The sequence below is a fragment of the Panicum virgatum genome, chromosome 7K, assembly GCF_016808335.1.
Source record: "Panicum virgatum strain AP13 chromosome 7K, P.virgatum_v5, whole genome shotgun sequence".
Lineage (NCBI taxonomy): Eukaryota > Viridiplantae > Streptophyta > Magnoliopsida > Poales > Poaceae > Panicum > Panicum virgatum.
Window position 1 is genome coordinate 30,754,360 of NC_053142.1, and position 17,654 is coordinate 30,772,013.

Here is a 17,654-nt window from a genome sequence, read left to right on the forward strand (position 1 = left end):
GTGGATTGTTACAATCCGGATCGTTGCGGTGAGTGGTACAAACTGAACTGTAACAATCTCAAGTGAAACCAGACAAAAAGATCAAATGGTGCAGACGACTCCAGTGGTGGTTCCGCTGGCTGCTATGCACCACCCTCTGTTTTTATTCTGTTTTTCTTGTTCGTTTGTGGTTCAGAGTTAAAAGGTTACGCTTCCTGATTTGGCACTGCAAGTGGAAATAGATGAAAATACAGAGATGACAGATAACCTATGTGAACATAACTTAGAAGCAAAATTTGCGTATCAAGATTCAAGATAATGTCCGAGTTTATGCATAAAGACATTAAACGTTGGTGTCACGTCTTGCAGCCAACCAACGCGGGAGCATGCAGTACAGGCATATGCGAGCGTAAGAAGAACCCCGTTGTAGGGAAAATACCAGCTTCTTCGATGCTTTATTACCACAAACTAAGCAGTAATAAGGGTGTAAATAACGACGAAATAACGAGGTACTCTGAACAGATTGTTTTCAGAAGCCATTATGTACAAACCACAAAGAACGTTTTCAGATTGGAGAGGGACTAGCGTACTAGCTCGGGAGCTCGGGTCCATTTCTTTCACGAGTCCCTCGGAGACGAGAGACTCGTTGATAAGCTAACCTATCAACCTGAATACCCTGATCCACATTCCACATGGTCTCGGGTAACAGCATAGGGCGCAGCATTGCGCCTGGTCGCATTGCGCAGCGGTGTAGCGCCGCGCAGCTCATCCCTGGAGTTCTTTCCCCAATAGCTGCTGCCTCAGCCTATTCGTCCTCTGCGAGTGCGTACACAACGGCTGTTCTGCTGGGTGCATACACCGAGAAAGAACACGGCCTGTTGTCATGTGGCCAGTCCTGTAAGGGATCAGAAAATGGGTTGTTATTTCGTATTTGCAGGCAACAATAAAATAAGAAACACAGACTTTGCGTAATATTTGGAACTGAGACTTACAGCAGTGAAGTACTCAGCCTCGTGATCAAGCCGACTAAATCCACCGAAGAGGCCATCGTCAGAATCTAGGACAATCTGATAAGGAAATAAAAAAGCAAAAGCTTTCAGCATCAGGTACAACACAAATTTTTGTACTCCAGAAAGAGTTAAATGAAGGAAGAAGATCATAGGAGTCCACAATTTAGTAGAGAAGACAAAAAGGAAGAACTATAGGAGCGCTAAACTGCTACTTGATTAACAAAACTACAGGATTATCCATGCTTGGAAACAATGAAGGATCCGAATGCTGACGAAAGGACATAATCAAAATATATGGAAGCTGCATACCTTGTACTTCCCAGGCTTGAAACAACCAACGCGGTAGTCAAAATAGCTATTGCTCCAGTGGAAGTTGAACACAAATACCAAATTTCCTCTTTCGAAGATTATCACCTTATCCTCCTCATGTTTCCGTGATACATACTGGTGGTCTGATGTCATGAACTGCAATCAAATTGTTCATTTCATCAGTAAAATGCACCAAGTACCCTCCTATGAACATCAATTCCATATCCCCTTTTCAGTAGTTTTCCATAAATTATAAATTCTTGTAGACTCTCCTACCAAATATAAATGCTTTGTAGTTGTAGTTGTATAGAATATAGAAATTTAGCTTGATTTATTATGCAACAGAGACAAAGTAGTGACATACTTCATATTTTTCCTCAAGATGCTGCATTGCCTGATCAAACTCTTGCATACCATGATACCTAAGATAATCTGCATCTCCCTGGAAAGAAAGAAGGAATGAAAATTGTACTCAACAATGACATATGGTAATATTAGCTTTATAGAAACATTATTGGTCCTCCCCAAGTAAGTTTACCAATAAATATATGGCCAATCTGGATATATTTAAGGACATAGTAGTTAAACTTACAAGGTCAAATCTACGACGACATTTATCGTAGCTATAGTTATTTCCAGGAATGACGGAGCCATTTGGAAGACTTTGAGGACCTCTTGGAAAATCTATCCATTCTGCCAAATAAAATTGAACTTTTTCCTCAGATAAAGTAGATTGCATGCCTCGCAACGATCAAGGTTAAAACCTGAAACACGATACAACTGCGCAACATGGAATAAGATTGTAAAGACTAACCAGGATGCCCAAACTCGTTTCCCATGAAATTTAGATAGCCTTCACCTCCTAAACCCATTGTAACAAGCCTAATCATTTTGTGTAATGCTATCCCACGATCAATGCGAGGAGTTGAAGGCCTGTCCAGAGCCATGAAATCATACATATCCTGCACGAAGAGAAGTTGAGATGTTCATGTCACTATGTTCTATTAAATCAGCAATTTACGGCACAATACTAAACTTCTGCATGTACTGTGTATCAACCATATGTAAATAATATTCAAATGGAAGTATGCTTTTCTAGGAGAATACCACAAAGTATACAAATAATTATATCTTCACCAATTCACAAGTATAGAAAGCCCTTCAATTGCTTTATACTTAAGGTAGTTGTTAAAAACAAAATGTACAAGGATGTTAGCGTGATAGTTTGGGCTAGGCCCGTTGGGCTTAGGGCGCCGGCCTTAATGGCCTGGCTGCCGTGGTTTGTGGCAGATTGATGTGTATTAGGCAAGGATCACCGTTGATTGGGTATGTTCTATAAACCCTAGACGATCCTTGCTATATATTGTACCTTGTACTCCCTTCAATCAATCATCCAATTCCTAAGCCAATTCCAGCTTTCATGGTATCAAGAGTCCGAGTCTCTCTGATCCCCCTTCCGCTGCCCTAGCACGCCGGCTCTTTGCCCTGCAGTGCTCGCGCGCCGGCCCCTCGCCGTGCGCGCCCTCCTTCCCCTCGCGCGTCAGCCCTCCGTGCTGCGCCATGGCCGGCACCCCGCCGTCCTCCCCTTCTGCTGCCGCCGCCGCCGCCAAGGCTGCCCAGGACGCCGAGATTGCCCGGCGCACCGCTCAGGAGGCCGCCAACGCCGCTGCCCTGGAAGCCCAGCGTCTTGCCAAGGAGCGGCAGGACGCCTACGACGCGGCCATGGCGCGCGCCCTCAAGGCTGAGGAGGACGCCGCGGCCGCCGCCGCCCTGGCCCGCGCGTCCGCCGAGCGCGCCGCCGCCGAGGCTGCCATCACCCCTCCAAAGCCTCCTTCCGATGGCGACGACGGCCCCACCAATCTTCACGCCGCCATGCTGCTTCACGAGGCCGCAACCCTCCTGAACTTGCATGCCCAGGCGGTTGCCGTCGTCAACGTCCGCAGCCTTGTCTCCATCGTTCTCGACGTCGACTCCGGTAACTTCAACCGCTGGCGTGATCAATTCTTGCTCACCCTTGGCAAGTTCTCCCTTCAGGATCACGTCTACCTCGACGCCCCAGCTGCTGCCTCCCCGGACTGGGCTCGCATGAATTGCGTGGTCAAGTCCTGGATTCTCGGGACGCTCACCGACGACCTCGCCGAGATCATCTCCTCCCATGGCACCTCTGCCAGGGACGCTTGGCTTGCAGTGGAGTCCCAGTTCCTCGGCAACCGTGAGGCGCGCTCCATTCAGCTTGAGACAAAGTTTCGCAACTTTGTCAAGGGCGACCTCTCCGTCACCGAGTACTGCCGCCGCCTGAAGAAGATGGCTGACGATCTCGGCGCCCTCGGCGAGACCATCACTGACAGGACTCTCGTCCTCAACGTGATTCGTGGTCTCAACGAACGCTTCACCCACGTCGGGACTCTCCTCCGGCGCGCCCGCCCCTTCCCCAGCTTCCTGGAAGCCTGTGACGACCTCATCCTTGAGGAAATCACCCTGGAGCAACGCCAGTCTTCAACGGCTGCCGCCCTCACCGCCTCCGCCAAGTCTGCTGCCCCTCAGCAGCAGCCCGCCCCAAATTCTAGGGGGGGGGGGCAACACCTCCGGCACCGGCGCCAAGTCTGCTACCCGCCGCAACAAGCGCCGTGGCGGCGGCGGCAACAGCAACGGCAGCACTAGCAGCGCAGCCGGCGCAGGACAGCAGGCCCCCGGCACCCAGCAACAGCAACAGCAGGCGTTTGGAGGCAAGGGCGCGGGCTGGCCTACCTTCTACAACCCGTGGACGGGGACCATTCAGATGTGGCCTGGTCCCCACCCACCCCTAGCGCCCCTCCCTCAACCGCAGCTGCCGCCCGTCGCCCCCCAGCAGCAGCAGGTCGCTGCATCTCCTGCGCCCCTCGATGGGGCCGGCCAGTAGGCTGCTCCAGGGCTCTACCACCCCATGGCCGGCCTTCCCTCCTGGGACCAGCAGTCGCTGGCCTCCGCATTCAGCACGACGTCGCTGAATCAGCCCCCCTCCAGCGACTGGTACGTCGACTCAGGTGCTACTTCTCACATGACATCTCTACCTCACATACTTTCGCATGCCCATTCCCCGCGGTATCCTGCTCCTTCATCTATTGTTGTCGGTAATGGCTCCATTATTCCTGCTACAGCCACTGGCTCCACAGAGTTATCTCCTTCATTACGTCTTAATAATGTTCTTGTGTCGCCACAAATCATTAAGAATCTTATCTCTATTCGCCAATTTACTACCGATAACAATTGCTCTGTTGAGTTTGACCCCGCTGGTTGCTCTGTGAAGGCCCTTCCGTCACGAACCGAGATCGTCAGGTGCAATAGCTCCGGGCCGCTGTACCCCCTGCGCCTCCCACCAGCCGGCTCCTTCGTCGCCAAGGCTTCATCCCCGCTGTGGCATCGGCGTCTTGGCCACCCTGGCCACGAGGCATTGTCAAAGCTCACGTCTAGTCTCTTTTCAGCTTGAGGATTGTTCACAGTTATGTCATGCTTGTCAGTTAGGGCGCCATGTTCGTCTGCCCTTTCGTGCGTCTTCGTCTCGTGCTACTCATCAGTTTGATCTTATTCATTGTGATCTATGGACGTCTCCTGTTGTTACCGTCTCGGGATTTAAATATTATTTGGTCATACTTGATGATTGCACTCATTATTTGTGGACTTTTCCCCTTCGATTTAAGTCTGACACTTTCAGCGCGATCTCCAACTTCCTCGCCTACGCCTCGACCCAGTTTGGCGCGAGCATCAAAGCCGTTCAGTGCGACAATGGCAAAGAGTTTGATAACTCCACTACCCGCACGTTCTTCCTCACTAGGGGCATTCATCTTCGAATGTCTTGTCCCTACACCTCCCCTCAGAACGGTAAAGCTGAACGTATTATTCGCTCTATTAATAATGTCGTTCGCTCCCAGCTGTTTCAGGCCGTCATGCCCTCTGTTACGCGGATACTCCTAGGAGGTGGCGTATCCGTATCCGATACGTATCCGTATCCGATACGTATCGGATACGGATACGCCTCGGATACGTTTCTAGCCATATCCTGAAAAAACGGATACGTATTTGCTTGGATACGCGTATCCGATACTTTTGGGCCAGATGGGATACAGCCCAAAGCAGTAATCAGCCCACCCAAATGCTGTTTTGGTAGTAAGAGATGATACAAAATGATGAACTTGCTGCAATAGAACTAGATGAGCAGCAACTGAAGAACCCCTTGTGGAATCAGTTGTGCTTTTAGAGAACGCTAGTTATAGAGGTAATGTTATATGAACATGCAAGTATTGCACATCTGAGTATAGGGAAAGTTACTCAAGAGTAAAATCTCACTTGCTGAATATCTATGTGATATTTATATATAATTATTAATTATCCTAGTCGTATCCCTGTATCAGTGTTTTTTGGAAAAGTGCGTATCCGCGTATCCGATACGTATCGTATCCGATACCCGTACCAGTATCCGTGTAACATAGGCCATGCCTCCCCGCTACTGGGTCGAGGCCCTCTCCACGGCGACCTCCCTCCTTAACATTTTGCCGACCAAGACCCTCGACTTCTCCACGCCGCACCTTGCCCTTCTGGGCAAACCGCCGGCCTATGATCACCTTCGGGTCTTTGGCTGCAAATGTTACCCAAACCACTCTACCACTGCCGTCCATAAACTCGCCCCTCGCTCCACCCTATGTGTCTTCCTTGGCTACTCCGCTCACCACAAAGGATACCGCTGCCTTGATTTCTCCACGAATCGAGTCATCATCTCTAGGCATGTCATCTTTGATGAAACTGCCTTTCCTTTCACTGAGCATGATGGCCCTCGCCAGGATGCGGACTTTGAGTTTTTGGATGCTACTAATGTTGTGCCCGTTCCTATTGGATCGATGCACAAAGTTTCTCCTGCAGGACCTCTCGGTGCCTCACCTGCCTGTCCAGCTGTGACAGTCGCAGGTCCTCCTGCAGCCGCGCCCGATGCCGCGGCATCTTCAGCGTCCTCTCCCGGGTCCCCGGTGCGCGCGCTCTACGTCCCGCCTGTGCGCCGCGCGCCGGGTACCCCAGGCGCGCCCCCCTGGAGCTTCGGGCGGCCTCGCCACCGCTCACGTCGACGCCTCCCACACCACGCGCGGCCACGACGTCCTCCTCCGGGTCCCCGGTGCGCGCGCTCTACGTCCCGCCTGCGCGCCGCGCGCCGGGAACCCCAGACACGGCAATGCCTCCCGCGCCACGCGTGGCCACGACATCCTCCAGCGCGCCGCGTGCGCCACTCGGCCCACCACCCGGGTTCCCTTCGCGCGTGATCACCCAGGTGTACTCACGCCGCCCGCATGATCCCCCCCTCCCTGCTCCAGCTGGCCCAGCTCCCTTGCCCAAGGGCGCCATGGCTGTCGCTCCTGTGAGCAACGAGCACACCATGGCGACGCGCGCCAAGAGTGGCTACAGGATGCCTGCTCGGCCCATCCTCCACGCCGCTGCCCTGTCTCCCGTCCCGAAGACCTACCGTAGTGCCCTGGCCGACCCCAATTGGCGCGCCGCTATGGTAGAAGAACATGATGCTCTCTTGCAGAATCACACCTGGGATCTTGTGCCTCGCCCTGCAGGGGCCAACATAGTCATTGGGAAGTGGATCTTCAAGCACAAGTTCCAAGCGGACGGATCTCTTGAGCGGTACAAGGCGCGCTGGGTTCTCCGTGGCTTCTCTCAGCGGCCCGGCGTGGATTTCTCCGAGACCTTCAGCCCGGTGGTAAAGCCGGCCACTGTCCACACAGTCCTCTCTTTGGCTCTTTCGCGACAGTGGCCCATCCATCAGCTTGATGTCAAGAATGCCTTCCTGCATGGAACGCTTACTGAGACAGTATACTGTGTGCAGCCTTCTGGTTTTGAGGATTCCAGCCGTCCGGACTTCGTTTGTCGCCTCAACAAGTCCATGTATGGGTTGAAGCAGGCCCCTCGAACTTGGTATAGTCGGTTTGCAACACATCTCTCTCTGGGGTTTCTGGAAGCCAAGTCAGACACTTCGCTCTTCGTCTACCGGCACGGATCCGACACAGCTTACTTATTGCTCTATGTTGATGATATTGTCCTCACTGCCTCGTCTCCAGAGTTTCTTCGGCGGATTATTTCAGCTCTCCAGCAGGAGTTCTCTATGAAGGATCTGGGTGAGCTGCATCACTTCCTTGGTATGCATGTTCAGCGCTGCGGTGATGGTCTTCTTCTTTCTCAGAGACAGTACATGCTGGAGATCCTTGATCGTGCTGGGATGGCAGAGTGCAAACTGTGTTCTACTCCGATTGACACCAATCCCAAGGTGGTTGCAGCTGATGGTGCTCCTGTTTCAGATCCCACGGATTTCCGGAGTCTTGCTGGTGCTCTCCAGTACCTGACATTCACACGCCTGGATATCTCTTATGCTGTGCAGCAGGTCTGTCTTCATATGCATGACCCACGAGAACCTCACCTAGCGGCTCTCAAGAGGATTCTTCGCTATGTTCGAGGTACCCTCCACCTTGGTCTTCTGCTGCGACCGTCTTCTTCGACTGATCTTCAGGTCTACACTGATGCTGATTGGGCAGGTTGTCCGGATACGCGCAAGTCCACCTCGGGCTATGCTGTGTTTCTTGGGGACAATCTCGTCTCCTGGTCCTCGAAGCGTCAGAACACCGTGTCAAGATCCAGTGCTGAAGCCGAGTATCGTGCCGTGGCTAATGGTGTTGCAGAGGCATCTTGGCTGCGCCAGCTTCTCCAGGAGTTGCATGCCCCCCTTCGTCGCGCTACACTGGTATACCGTGACAACATCAGTGCTGTCTACATGTCGTCCAACCCAGTCCAACATCAGCGTACCAAGAACATCGAGATTGATCTCCACTTCGTTTGCGAACGGGTCGCCGTCGGTGATCTAAAGGTTCTGCATGTACCGACTTCTTCTCAGTTTGCGGACATCTTCACCAAGGGTCTTCCCTCTTCGGTGTTCACGGAGTTTCGGTCCAGTCTGAACGTGCTCAGTGGCTGACGATCAGACTGCCGGGGGGGGGGGGGTGTTAGCGTGATAGTTTGGGCTAGGCCCGTTGGGCTTAGGGCGCCGGCCTTAATGGCCTGGCTGCCGTGGTTTGTGGTAGATTGATGTGTATTAGGCAAGGATCACCGTTGATTGGGTATGTTCTATAAACCCTAGACGATCCTTGCCTATATATTGTACCTTGTACTCCCTTCAATCAATCATCCAATTCCTAAGCCAATTCCTGCTTTCAAAGGACATTAATGAATAAACTAATGCACGATGGGACACCTAAATTTGCTTTGCTTGAGAAGTCATCAATTACCACGGAAAGATCTTATGTGTTTCTCCTTATAATATTAGTCTAACTATTTCCTTTTTAATATTATCTGGCACGAACAAAGATGAGATTCAAGCACGCAACGAAATACGAAAGAGCATAGCACCCAGGCCAGTAGACCTACAAGAAGATCTAGGCTCATGGGACTCCTAGATGCTTTAGAAGCAGTTACAAAAATTAAGATCCAGTCAGCCAAAAACTGTAACCAAATTGATTTTAATTGGGTAAAGCAAATTTCTGATTTCTCCTCAGCTATGGGCATAAACTAATCCAATACTCCCTCCGTCCCAAAATAAATACAATTCTAACATCGAGCACGCAAACCAATACTATGTGTGAAATGACAAAAATGCCTCTTGTCTTTTATGATGAGTGGATGAGGTGTTAATTGTCTTTTGTGAGAAACTTCCGGAAATTGTCGTCTTTTGTGGTAGGTGGGTCAAAGTTTACATTTTTTGTGGGACAAATTTTGAACTCCAGAATTGTATTTATTTTGAGACGGAGGGAGTAGTTTTGAATGAAGTTGAAGATTGACCAGAGTCATCATAGAGACATATATGAGTTTGACTCATCCTTGCCCTATTTCTCTGTAAGCTGTATGACTTTCTTAGAACCATTCGAGAATGTATCATGTATTTATACACCAAAAGTTTTAATAGATGACTCATTAGTCAGTTGTTGAAAAATATTTGGAAGTGAAAATGCTCATGTTCGGCCAATTTGCAGATCAGTACACACACTATGCCTAGCAATCATTGCTTGATATCAAAGTACAGTGCTCAATTACCCATATGGCTAATGATTGGTGTACAAACAGATCACTAAAAAAAAAAGAGCGTACCCAGTGCCGTAGGCTTCCCGCACTGTGCGGGGTCTGGGGAAGGGTTGACTTTAAGCCCCAAGCCTTACCCACACAAATGTGCAGAGGCTGGGGCTCGAACACGGGACCTTCCGGTTACATACGGTAGGCTCTACCGCTGCACCAGGCCCGCCCTTCTACAAACAGATCACTATCGAAAGAAATACAAGCAATCTCAACGCAAATTATTTAGGTTAGGGAGTAACAACTAGTACCTTATCCATCAACCAGAATGCAATTGTCTTGTCACCAACTAGAGCTTGATCATGACTTTCAGCATAAGTGACACACTTTTCTAGCCATCTTCTATTTGTTAAGGTGTGCACGATATCACCCATTTTCCAATATTCATCACTTTGCCTGTGATAAAAGAAATTATTCAAATTTGATCACATCATATATTTATTTGGAACTACCAAGAATATGCCTGAAGTACTAGAATTTCAGCTAAACCAAGAAGCCTGATTTTAACATTAGGAAAACAATAAGGTCCAGAGGTTGTCAAAACTAGGAAACATTTACACAATGGGAAAATATGTTACTGGTCACTTGAATTATTGGCATAGTCCTGGTACAACTTGGACCATTGCATGATGTACTTCTATCTAAAAAAATTATAGACATAATGATAAGGAAGTATTAGATTTACCATTTGATGAAAATTCTATTAATCTCTTTTCCTGTGATAAAGTTAAAGCATTTTGTATATTTTTGTGGGGAAACCAATTTTTAAAAAATGACTGCATGTGTTTTAGGATGATAGAAGAGAATGGAAGTACTTATCATATTCAATCTGATACCACTAAGGTTATTGAAACAATAACATCAATATATGAAAGATCAATTAAGATCAAATTGCATATGCAATAGCTAATTTCGACACTTACTTCAGGAGTTCAATCCATTTGTCTGGGGCAGCCATATGAAGGCGGTAATCAAAACCAACACCACCATCTTGAACAGGAATACAAAATGTAGGCATTCCGCTAACCTGAACAATTACATAATCATTAAAAAAATTGAACAATGCATAACTACTCTGAACACACAAAAGTTCAATAATATAGGTCTAGGTCTAAGCATGTCTAATAATACTTAGTACAACTAGAATCCTTAAATACTTTGAAAGTATGTGAAATCCTGTTCCTCTTGCAAAATACACCATAGTAATATATCTTTGGATTGCACACCAAATCCATGTCATGGCCATTTTTACAAAGTATCAAATCAACTGACACTTGCCATATTTGGTTAAAGAGTTATTTGCAGTCCAAGAACAATAATATGGAGTTCTTTCCACAAAATAAAGAAAACTAACCAGTCTCTAAGGGGGATAAAAACACCAACTAAATTAATTGCACTGCACAAGTATTTGCAACAGGAAAACACAGAAACATTGTGAGCACTTACATCTTCACCAATGGCTACAGCCTCAGGATAAAGCCCATGAATAAGATCGTTTACCAGCATTAGGTAAACTACTGCATCAACATCAGTGGCAAATCCAAAATACTCGCCATAGTTCCCAGTAAATGCTACCTATAACAAATAACAGCAATTATAGAAGAAGTCAATTATTGCTTTCATCAGGTACAAACTAAGAAAAACTATCTCGGATTTGGTAGTCGGTCATAGAAGACATTACACATGTAACAATGCAGAGCAATTACACCCATCAGAAAAGGAAGTGATAGGTGTGTAGGACTCTGAAATCAAATTACCAGAATTATTTGGTAAACTTACTTGTAATCCATGGTGAGTATACATCATGGAAGTCACCCCATCAAATCGGAAACCATCAAACTTATATTCTTCAAGCCACCATCTAGCATTTGACAGTAGAAATCTCAAAACCTGCAAAAAAAAGAAGTAATGTTATACATGTAAAGAAAGATAAATAGGAACTCTTAGCTAATACATTGTGAAAGAAGTCACATATTACATACTTCCCAACTCCCATAATTGAATAGGCGAGAATCCCACATCCAATGATGGCCCCGTGGACCACCATGGAAGTAATGCATATCAGTGCCGTCAAAACCATTCAAACCATCCAGGGTATTATTTGATGCATGACTGCAGGACACAGAAATATTGGTAAATCTATGCAATTGAAATGGACAAATCAATTGATAAAAGAAGTGAGCAGAATATGAAATTGAATTGGCTAAAGCAGTAGATGTCTTAAAGCCTATATAACTGCCAAGAAGAATCACTTTACAACTCTTTTGTGAAGATATTGGCATGTATCTACATGTCTTCTTTCTTTACCTCCCTTGGGAGGAATATACCAAGTGCATATTTAGCTCAGTAACTATGCAAACATGTGTAATTGGAATGATGATGATAAGTGGCACCTAAGGCCACTTATCCATAAGAAGCCAACTATACTTTCCCAACTCGCAAGTTCTTTGTAGCAACACCTAGCAAATTACTAGGTAAGTGAATGTAGCACCTAAGCTTCTCTGCCCGCGTCTACACCATCTGTGTGGCTATTACAAAACAAGGTTCTAACAATTATCTACTCATAGGTTAATAAATCTAACAAAAAATTCAAGGGTGCAATTCTATTGCATGATAAAAATAGGGCAAGCCAACAGCCCTATCTAGATTACCAAACGAACATACCTATGAACAATATCCATAAGCACTAGCAACCCGAGCTCATGTGCTTTATCAATCAGAGATTTCAGGTCCTCTGGAGTCCCAAAACGGCTACTCGGCGCAAAAAAGTTTGTAACATGGTACCTGAAAGTGAACATATACAATAAGCATATAGAGTAAGAAAAACTAAGCATTGATGTATGGCCTGAGAAAAAATGAAGTGGATCCAACTGTTTCTGTATGTACAAAGCATTAGGATGCAAGAGTTCGAGATGGATGAAGAAGAAACAGAAACAATGGAGAGAAATGAATCAAGTGAAATTGTGAATACCCAAAGCTTGCATAATAAGAGTGTTCTTGGATTGCCATGATCTGTACTGCATTATATCCCAGCCTTTTAATTCTTGGCAGCACCTCATCTCTGAAGTTAGCATACGTGTTTATCTTTGGTTCCTGTGTAACAAATCATCTAATATACTCAGCTTATCCTCAAGTACTGATGACTATAATTTATTGTACTGAAACTTCAATTACCCAAAAGAAGTAAAGAACTGTACAAACAATCACTCATATACTACCCTCATTAAGATCATATTTCTTATCCTTAGTTCCTTACTAATAGTACGCACTGCTTTCGCTTAATATGCTAATATTTATTACCACAAAGACAGACTTCACACATAACTAGGTTCTGGAAACAACAAACCAATTTCACCATTTATTTCAACATGGGATTCCTTTACAAAAAAGTGTGTTAGTAATCATGCAAGAAAATAGAAGACCTGATATTCGCATGTTAAAATTCTATGAAAACAAGTTCCGCATTAACAAATTTTAAAAGTCCAAAATCTGCCTTCTCGTCACATGAATACAATGTGTCTGAGAGAGTATCTAAGTAAAGAATTACAAGTTTTTCTCCCTCTCTCATTTGCGGAAGAAATATGAACAGTTGGATGTTAAAAATATCAAAGAAATGGGACAGGCTACAAGGGATTAAACAATCAGCACAGCGAACAAAATCCAAAATAACTTCTTGGCATACCGGGCTACTCATTCCAACATGTGATTCGTAAATCCGCAGTGACTTTGGCCGCTTAGGTTGAGGGTGTTTGAAGACATATTTCTCCTGCACTCGCAAGTAAAACACCCTTAGAAAATGGTCACAAAAAATTCAAAACGGAGGATCCTACCAAAAAAGTAAATAGGCATCTCTAAGAGGCTTAAGTAGAACAAAAACACACAGAATCATTTACACTAATAAGAAGACATATTGCATATGCCACTTCCATGTTTCAAAATATTGTTCTTTACCCTAATGTTATATAATAATAAGAAAAAAATGAAATAAAACAAAACTAGACAGTGGGGCATACCAAAAAGATTATGACATAGAAATTGTAATTAAAGAATGTAAGATAAAAAAACTAAAGCATACCTCTTCAGGTGGATCATAATATATACCATTGTATGGTATTTCACCTGGAGCCTGCACAGAAAACTTGATCCATGCAGGAATGGAATCCTTCACACCAGATGGTGTATCCATCCGTATCTAGAAACAACAGAAAAAAAAACAGGGGTTCATTCAGGTTGATCAATTTGAATATTTCCACTCCCAATCAGAAAATATACCTTTACACGCGAGCCATGAGGAATAGCAGGGGATCCATCAGCATTATTAGGCAGGAAGATCTCCCAAGTGCCATACTCGTTCTGAAAGTAATCAGTCAATATATCAGCATGAATATGAAAAACATTACTTATCATGTGCAAATATATTTGTATGCTATGAAACCCATCAACTTATTTCACAATAAAATATTGTGGATGGAATATCACAAAAAAAAATCAAAAAATGTTCTATACATAATTAGTAACACGCAACAACTACAACCATGAATTGAAACTTAACATTGATTTTTGAATTTAGGATTAATGGCAGTTGATCAAAGGTTAAGCAGCAGTACTGTACAAGGAATCTGTTCACACATTTTACTGAATTTATAAAATATGGTTGGTATGGATTCTTGAGGCTCAACTTGAAGGAATGTATAAACAAGTAAAAAAATACAACAGACGAAAATATATCAAACTATTGTAAATCAAAGATGGAAGATTGCAAAACTGTAGACATACTCTGGTCATTGTATCCGCATTTGGATTCCAGTTGTTGAAGTCACCTACTAATGCTGCTGACTGCATTAATATACAAGAGTCAGTTCTTAAATCTTAATGGAGTAGACCAGTAATTTCCATAAAGTATCAATTAAAGAGAGCCACAGTATATTGTGTATTATCTGCACAAATATTAAAGAGAGCCACAGTATATTGTGGATTATCTGCACAAGTCTTGTGCACTAGGTAACAAGTAAATCATGAACATTATCAAGTGTTCGAAAGATGACTGCTAAGACTGTTGAGAACATACGTGTGCTCCAGGAGCCCATTCTCTGTAAGTTATACCTTCAGCGCTAGAAAAAGAAGAGGGCAACACCAATCAGATTTGTTCATAAGATGTGCAAACTACTGAGGAGCATATTCATGGGGCTTAAAGTTTACCTGCGAGTAAATCCCAACTTTTCATAACCACGAGAAAATGCATCCAATCCACCTTCGTGTTGATCAATAGCTGCACGCATTCTCTTGTATTCGCTGTATCTGTTGAATCCAACAAGGTAAACCAAGCAAACATGTCAAAGTTCAACTTCTCACAACAAAAGCAACAAATATTGGGGCTTAACCTGTCTAAGTTTCAGAGAATCAACAAAGTAAATGACAGACCCTGGTTACCAGTTACCACATTCTTATCAGTTTAGTCACTCTGTATTAACAATGATCAGCAGTGACAAAAATAATATATATTGCATCTATGAGTTACAAAAATTAGCAAAATAGAAATTATGTTTTCCAGTCATGTTCAACAAGTGATACAGACACAAAACCATGATGAATAATCCCATCTAAGAGCAGAGCATAATTTCAGAAGCTCAACGGAATTAACAAAAGTAACCGCTTACCGGTAGTCAAGATGGTTCCGAAACCCTTCAAGCATTGGGTCAATCTGGTATATTCGCTGGCCATCTCCTGGTGGTGGGACGACTCGTGGTTTCTCCTCCATGAGTGGTGCTTTGCTTGCGACGGCTAAAACATCAGTTTCAGTTTCGCTAACGCCTTCAATCACTTGTGAGGGTTCAGTCTTCTCTTCAACCTCAACTGCCAAGCTCTCTTCCACAACCAGTTCTGCTTCGTCAGGTACCTACAGCAAAGAAATAAGTAAATTCTATGTAGAACCAAAGAAATAACCAATGGCTTATGCCTTAGTGGATCTTGCTAGGTGTAGGCTATGCAGCACGGATATGGATACGCGTATCGGTATCGGGCTGATACGAATACGGGGATACGTCATTTTCCCAAAAAACCCAATACGCGGATATGTTTTAATATTTTTTTATAAAATAAATATTAATGCATATTAATGGTAGGAAAAGGAAAATAAAAAAGAAAAGAAGAAGAAACTAAGAAAGCCCAGCCCAAGAGACCACCAAACAGCCCATATAACCTTCCCTTTCTCTGGATCGGTCGATCGGAAGCAGATCCTCTGCACTTTCTCTGCGATACGTTCCACGGAGTATCCGATACATACCCAAATAAGTATCCGATTTATGTTTCATTTATTTTTTTACGGATACTTCTCCGATACGTATCCGTCACGTATACACCGCATATCGGTATCCGATACGTATCGGATACGTAATTCGCACCTCCTTTGGAGTATCCGGGTAACGTAGGGTGTAGGTGGTAGGCGGTGGTACTACATGCTAACTTTTCAGTAGCCCCATAACCAGCACAGCTCCGTAACCAACAATGCACGAGGCTTTGCACAATGCTGATATTAGGAGCGCAAAAACCTGACACCCCCATTATTTTTTTATCAGACATTTGGGCAAGTGTATCATGAAGGCACAGAAGGGACACTCGAACCTCTAGTTGCTCAGACTGCACTGGATTGTCCACGGCAGGCTCTGCGGAGGAAAGCAAGTCATCGTTGCCGCCTCCCGGAACTAGCACCTTTCCAGGAGCACCCGCGCAGCTCAGAACCGTACCTGAAAAATGCAAAGCCAGGTCCACAGGTAAGAAGCAAGTAGGAAAACAGCACCGCCATTTGCAGGTTGCAACGATAAGGAAGCATCAGTCATCAGCCGCACAGGTAGCGAGAGAGAGAAAAGAAAAGGAAATATAAGTATATAACACCCATTGGCTCAGAAATTGAAATGATCGCCGTAGCAACTGGCAACGCTAACGCATACTGCTGCCACGAAATGCAGGTTCCGAGTTCAGTAACCGCGCCCGATCGCTTCACGGGTCGAAGTGCGGACATATGAATTGGAGAAGGAATGAAGGATGCGTGCGTGTACGAGAGCCGCAGCCAGCCACAGGATCCCGAGTGCAGCAGAGAGAGAGAAAAGCGAGGAGAGCCGGCGACCGACCGAGTAAGAATAGAGAGGGTTGAGAGCCGTACGCGAGAAGGAGTCCTTCCTCCTGAAGAGCACCGGCGGCAAGTCCACCCCGCTCCTCCGCTCCCCGCCGGATCGTGCCGCGCCGCCGCCGGGCCGCACGACCCCGAGCCTCGCGCCGGACACCGCGAACGACGCCATCCCGCGGCAAATCCGAGCCCAGCCACCCGCGCGGCGCACCGGTGAGCGAGCGCGCGTGCGTGGGGGGAGTGGCGGCGGGCCGGCGGCCGAGGAGGAGCGGCGCGAGATATTATCCTCCCGGGAGCGAGCAGGGCTTGCGGGGGGAATGGGGAGGGAGACGCTCAGACGGGGGAGGAGCAACGTGTGCGGCGGAGGTGGAAGGCAGTGGCCTGGCACTGGCAGACTGCATGGGGATGGGAGACAGAGAGGGGGGAGAGAGAGAGAGAGAGAGAGAGAGAGAGAAGAGGCGAGGCGCCGAGCCCGCAGTGTGGGGCCCCCGTGTGGCGTCGTCTTCCCCGCGCGCGGAGGTGGCAGCGCGGGACGGCGACGTGCCGTGGCGGTGGGGCAGGAGGAGATCCCGAACCAACGGCTGGGAGCGCGTCCCCGGGCCATAGCGATCCGGCAGTCTCGTACGCTGCTGGATCTCTCTTCGTTTTTCCATTTCTTGTTTTTTCTTTTTCGTTGAGGAAACGAAGGCTGGCTGCAGCCTGCATGTGGTTAAAAAAAAAGGTGCGGTGCTTTTAGCTGCTTCGTTCACATGAGTCACGGCTCATCACGCCGTGGTCAATCATGGTGTTCGCGTGTTGTCCTCCGATGGCGGCGGTTAGTCACTGCCCGACTGGCGTTTGGGGTCGCGCCCGTGCCAGCCGTCCGTTGGATTGCAGAGGAATTTGAGAATTTCCTGTCCGCAGGTGGAAAAAAATCTTAAGAGAGCGAGGGAGGAAACATACTCTGATGATCTGATCCCTCATCATCACTGGCAGAGCTACATGTCGGCAAAAATGGGCTGTCCCCCCCCCCCCACCCACACCCAAATGAAATCACATATGTATATGCCAAATTAAAGCCTTGAAGACCATCTTGTGTATAACTCACATAG

The 17,654-nt window shown here is 46.4% G+C and overlaps 1 protein-coding gene across 1 annotated transcript; it reads right to left on the reverse strand.

The window, feature by feature from the left end:
• Positions 1-403: 403 nt before the first annotated feature.
• Positions 404-17,032, reverse strand: LOC120640891 (1,4-alpha-glucan-branching enzyme 2, chloroplastic/amyloplastic-like). The gene is made up of 22 exons (XM_039916813.1): positions 16,600-17,032; positions 16,062-16,183; positions 15,098-15,336; positions 14,640-14,738; positions 14,509-14,551; positions 14,217-14,276; positions 13,713-13,793; positions 13,516-13,632; positions 13,123-13,206; positions 12,412-12,533; positions 12,105-12,224; positions 11,423-11,552; positions 11,220-11,330; positions 10,887-11,015; positions 10,364-10,467; positions 9,692-9,836; positions 2,113-2,260; positions 1,891-1,991; positions 1,663-1,740; positions 1,299-1,454; positions 972-1,046; positions 404-874 (listed from the first exon to the last, which is right to left on the reverse strand). The coding sequence occupies exons 1-22, from the start codon at positions 16,733-16,735 to the stop codon at positions 785-787; spliced, it is 2,490 nt and encodes an 829-aa protein (XP_039772747.1). The 5' UTR covers positions 16,736-17,032; the 3' UTR covers positions 404-784.
• Positions 17,033-17,654: the final 622 nt, after the last annotated feature.

Bases quoted from the DNA above. Each gene is read 5' to 3' on its own strand.
- LOC120640891 (XM_039916813.1), bottom strand. From the start codon at position 16,735: ATGGCGTCGTTCGCGGTGTCCGGCGCGAGGCTCGGGGTCGTGCGGCCC. The intron at 13,794-14,216 runs GTATGTCTACAG...GATTACTTTCAG, and splicing joins ATGCGGATACAATGACCAGA to AACGAGTATGGCACTTGGGA. The intron at 11,016-11,219 runs GTAAGTTTACCA...TATTTGTTATAG, and splicing joins ATACTCACCATGGATTACAA to GTAGCATTTACTGGGAACTA.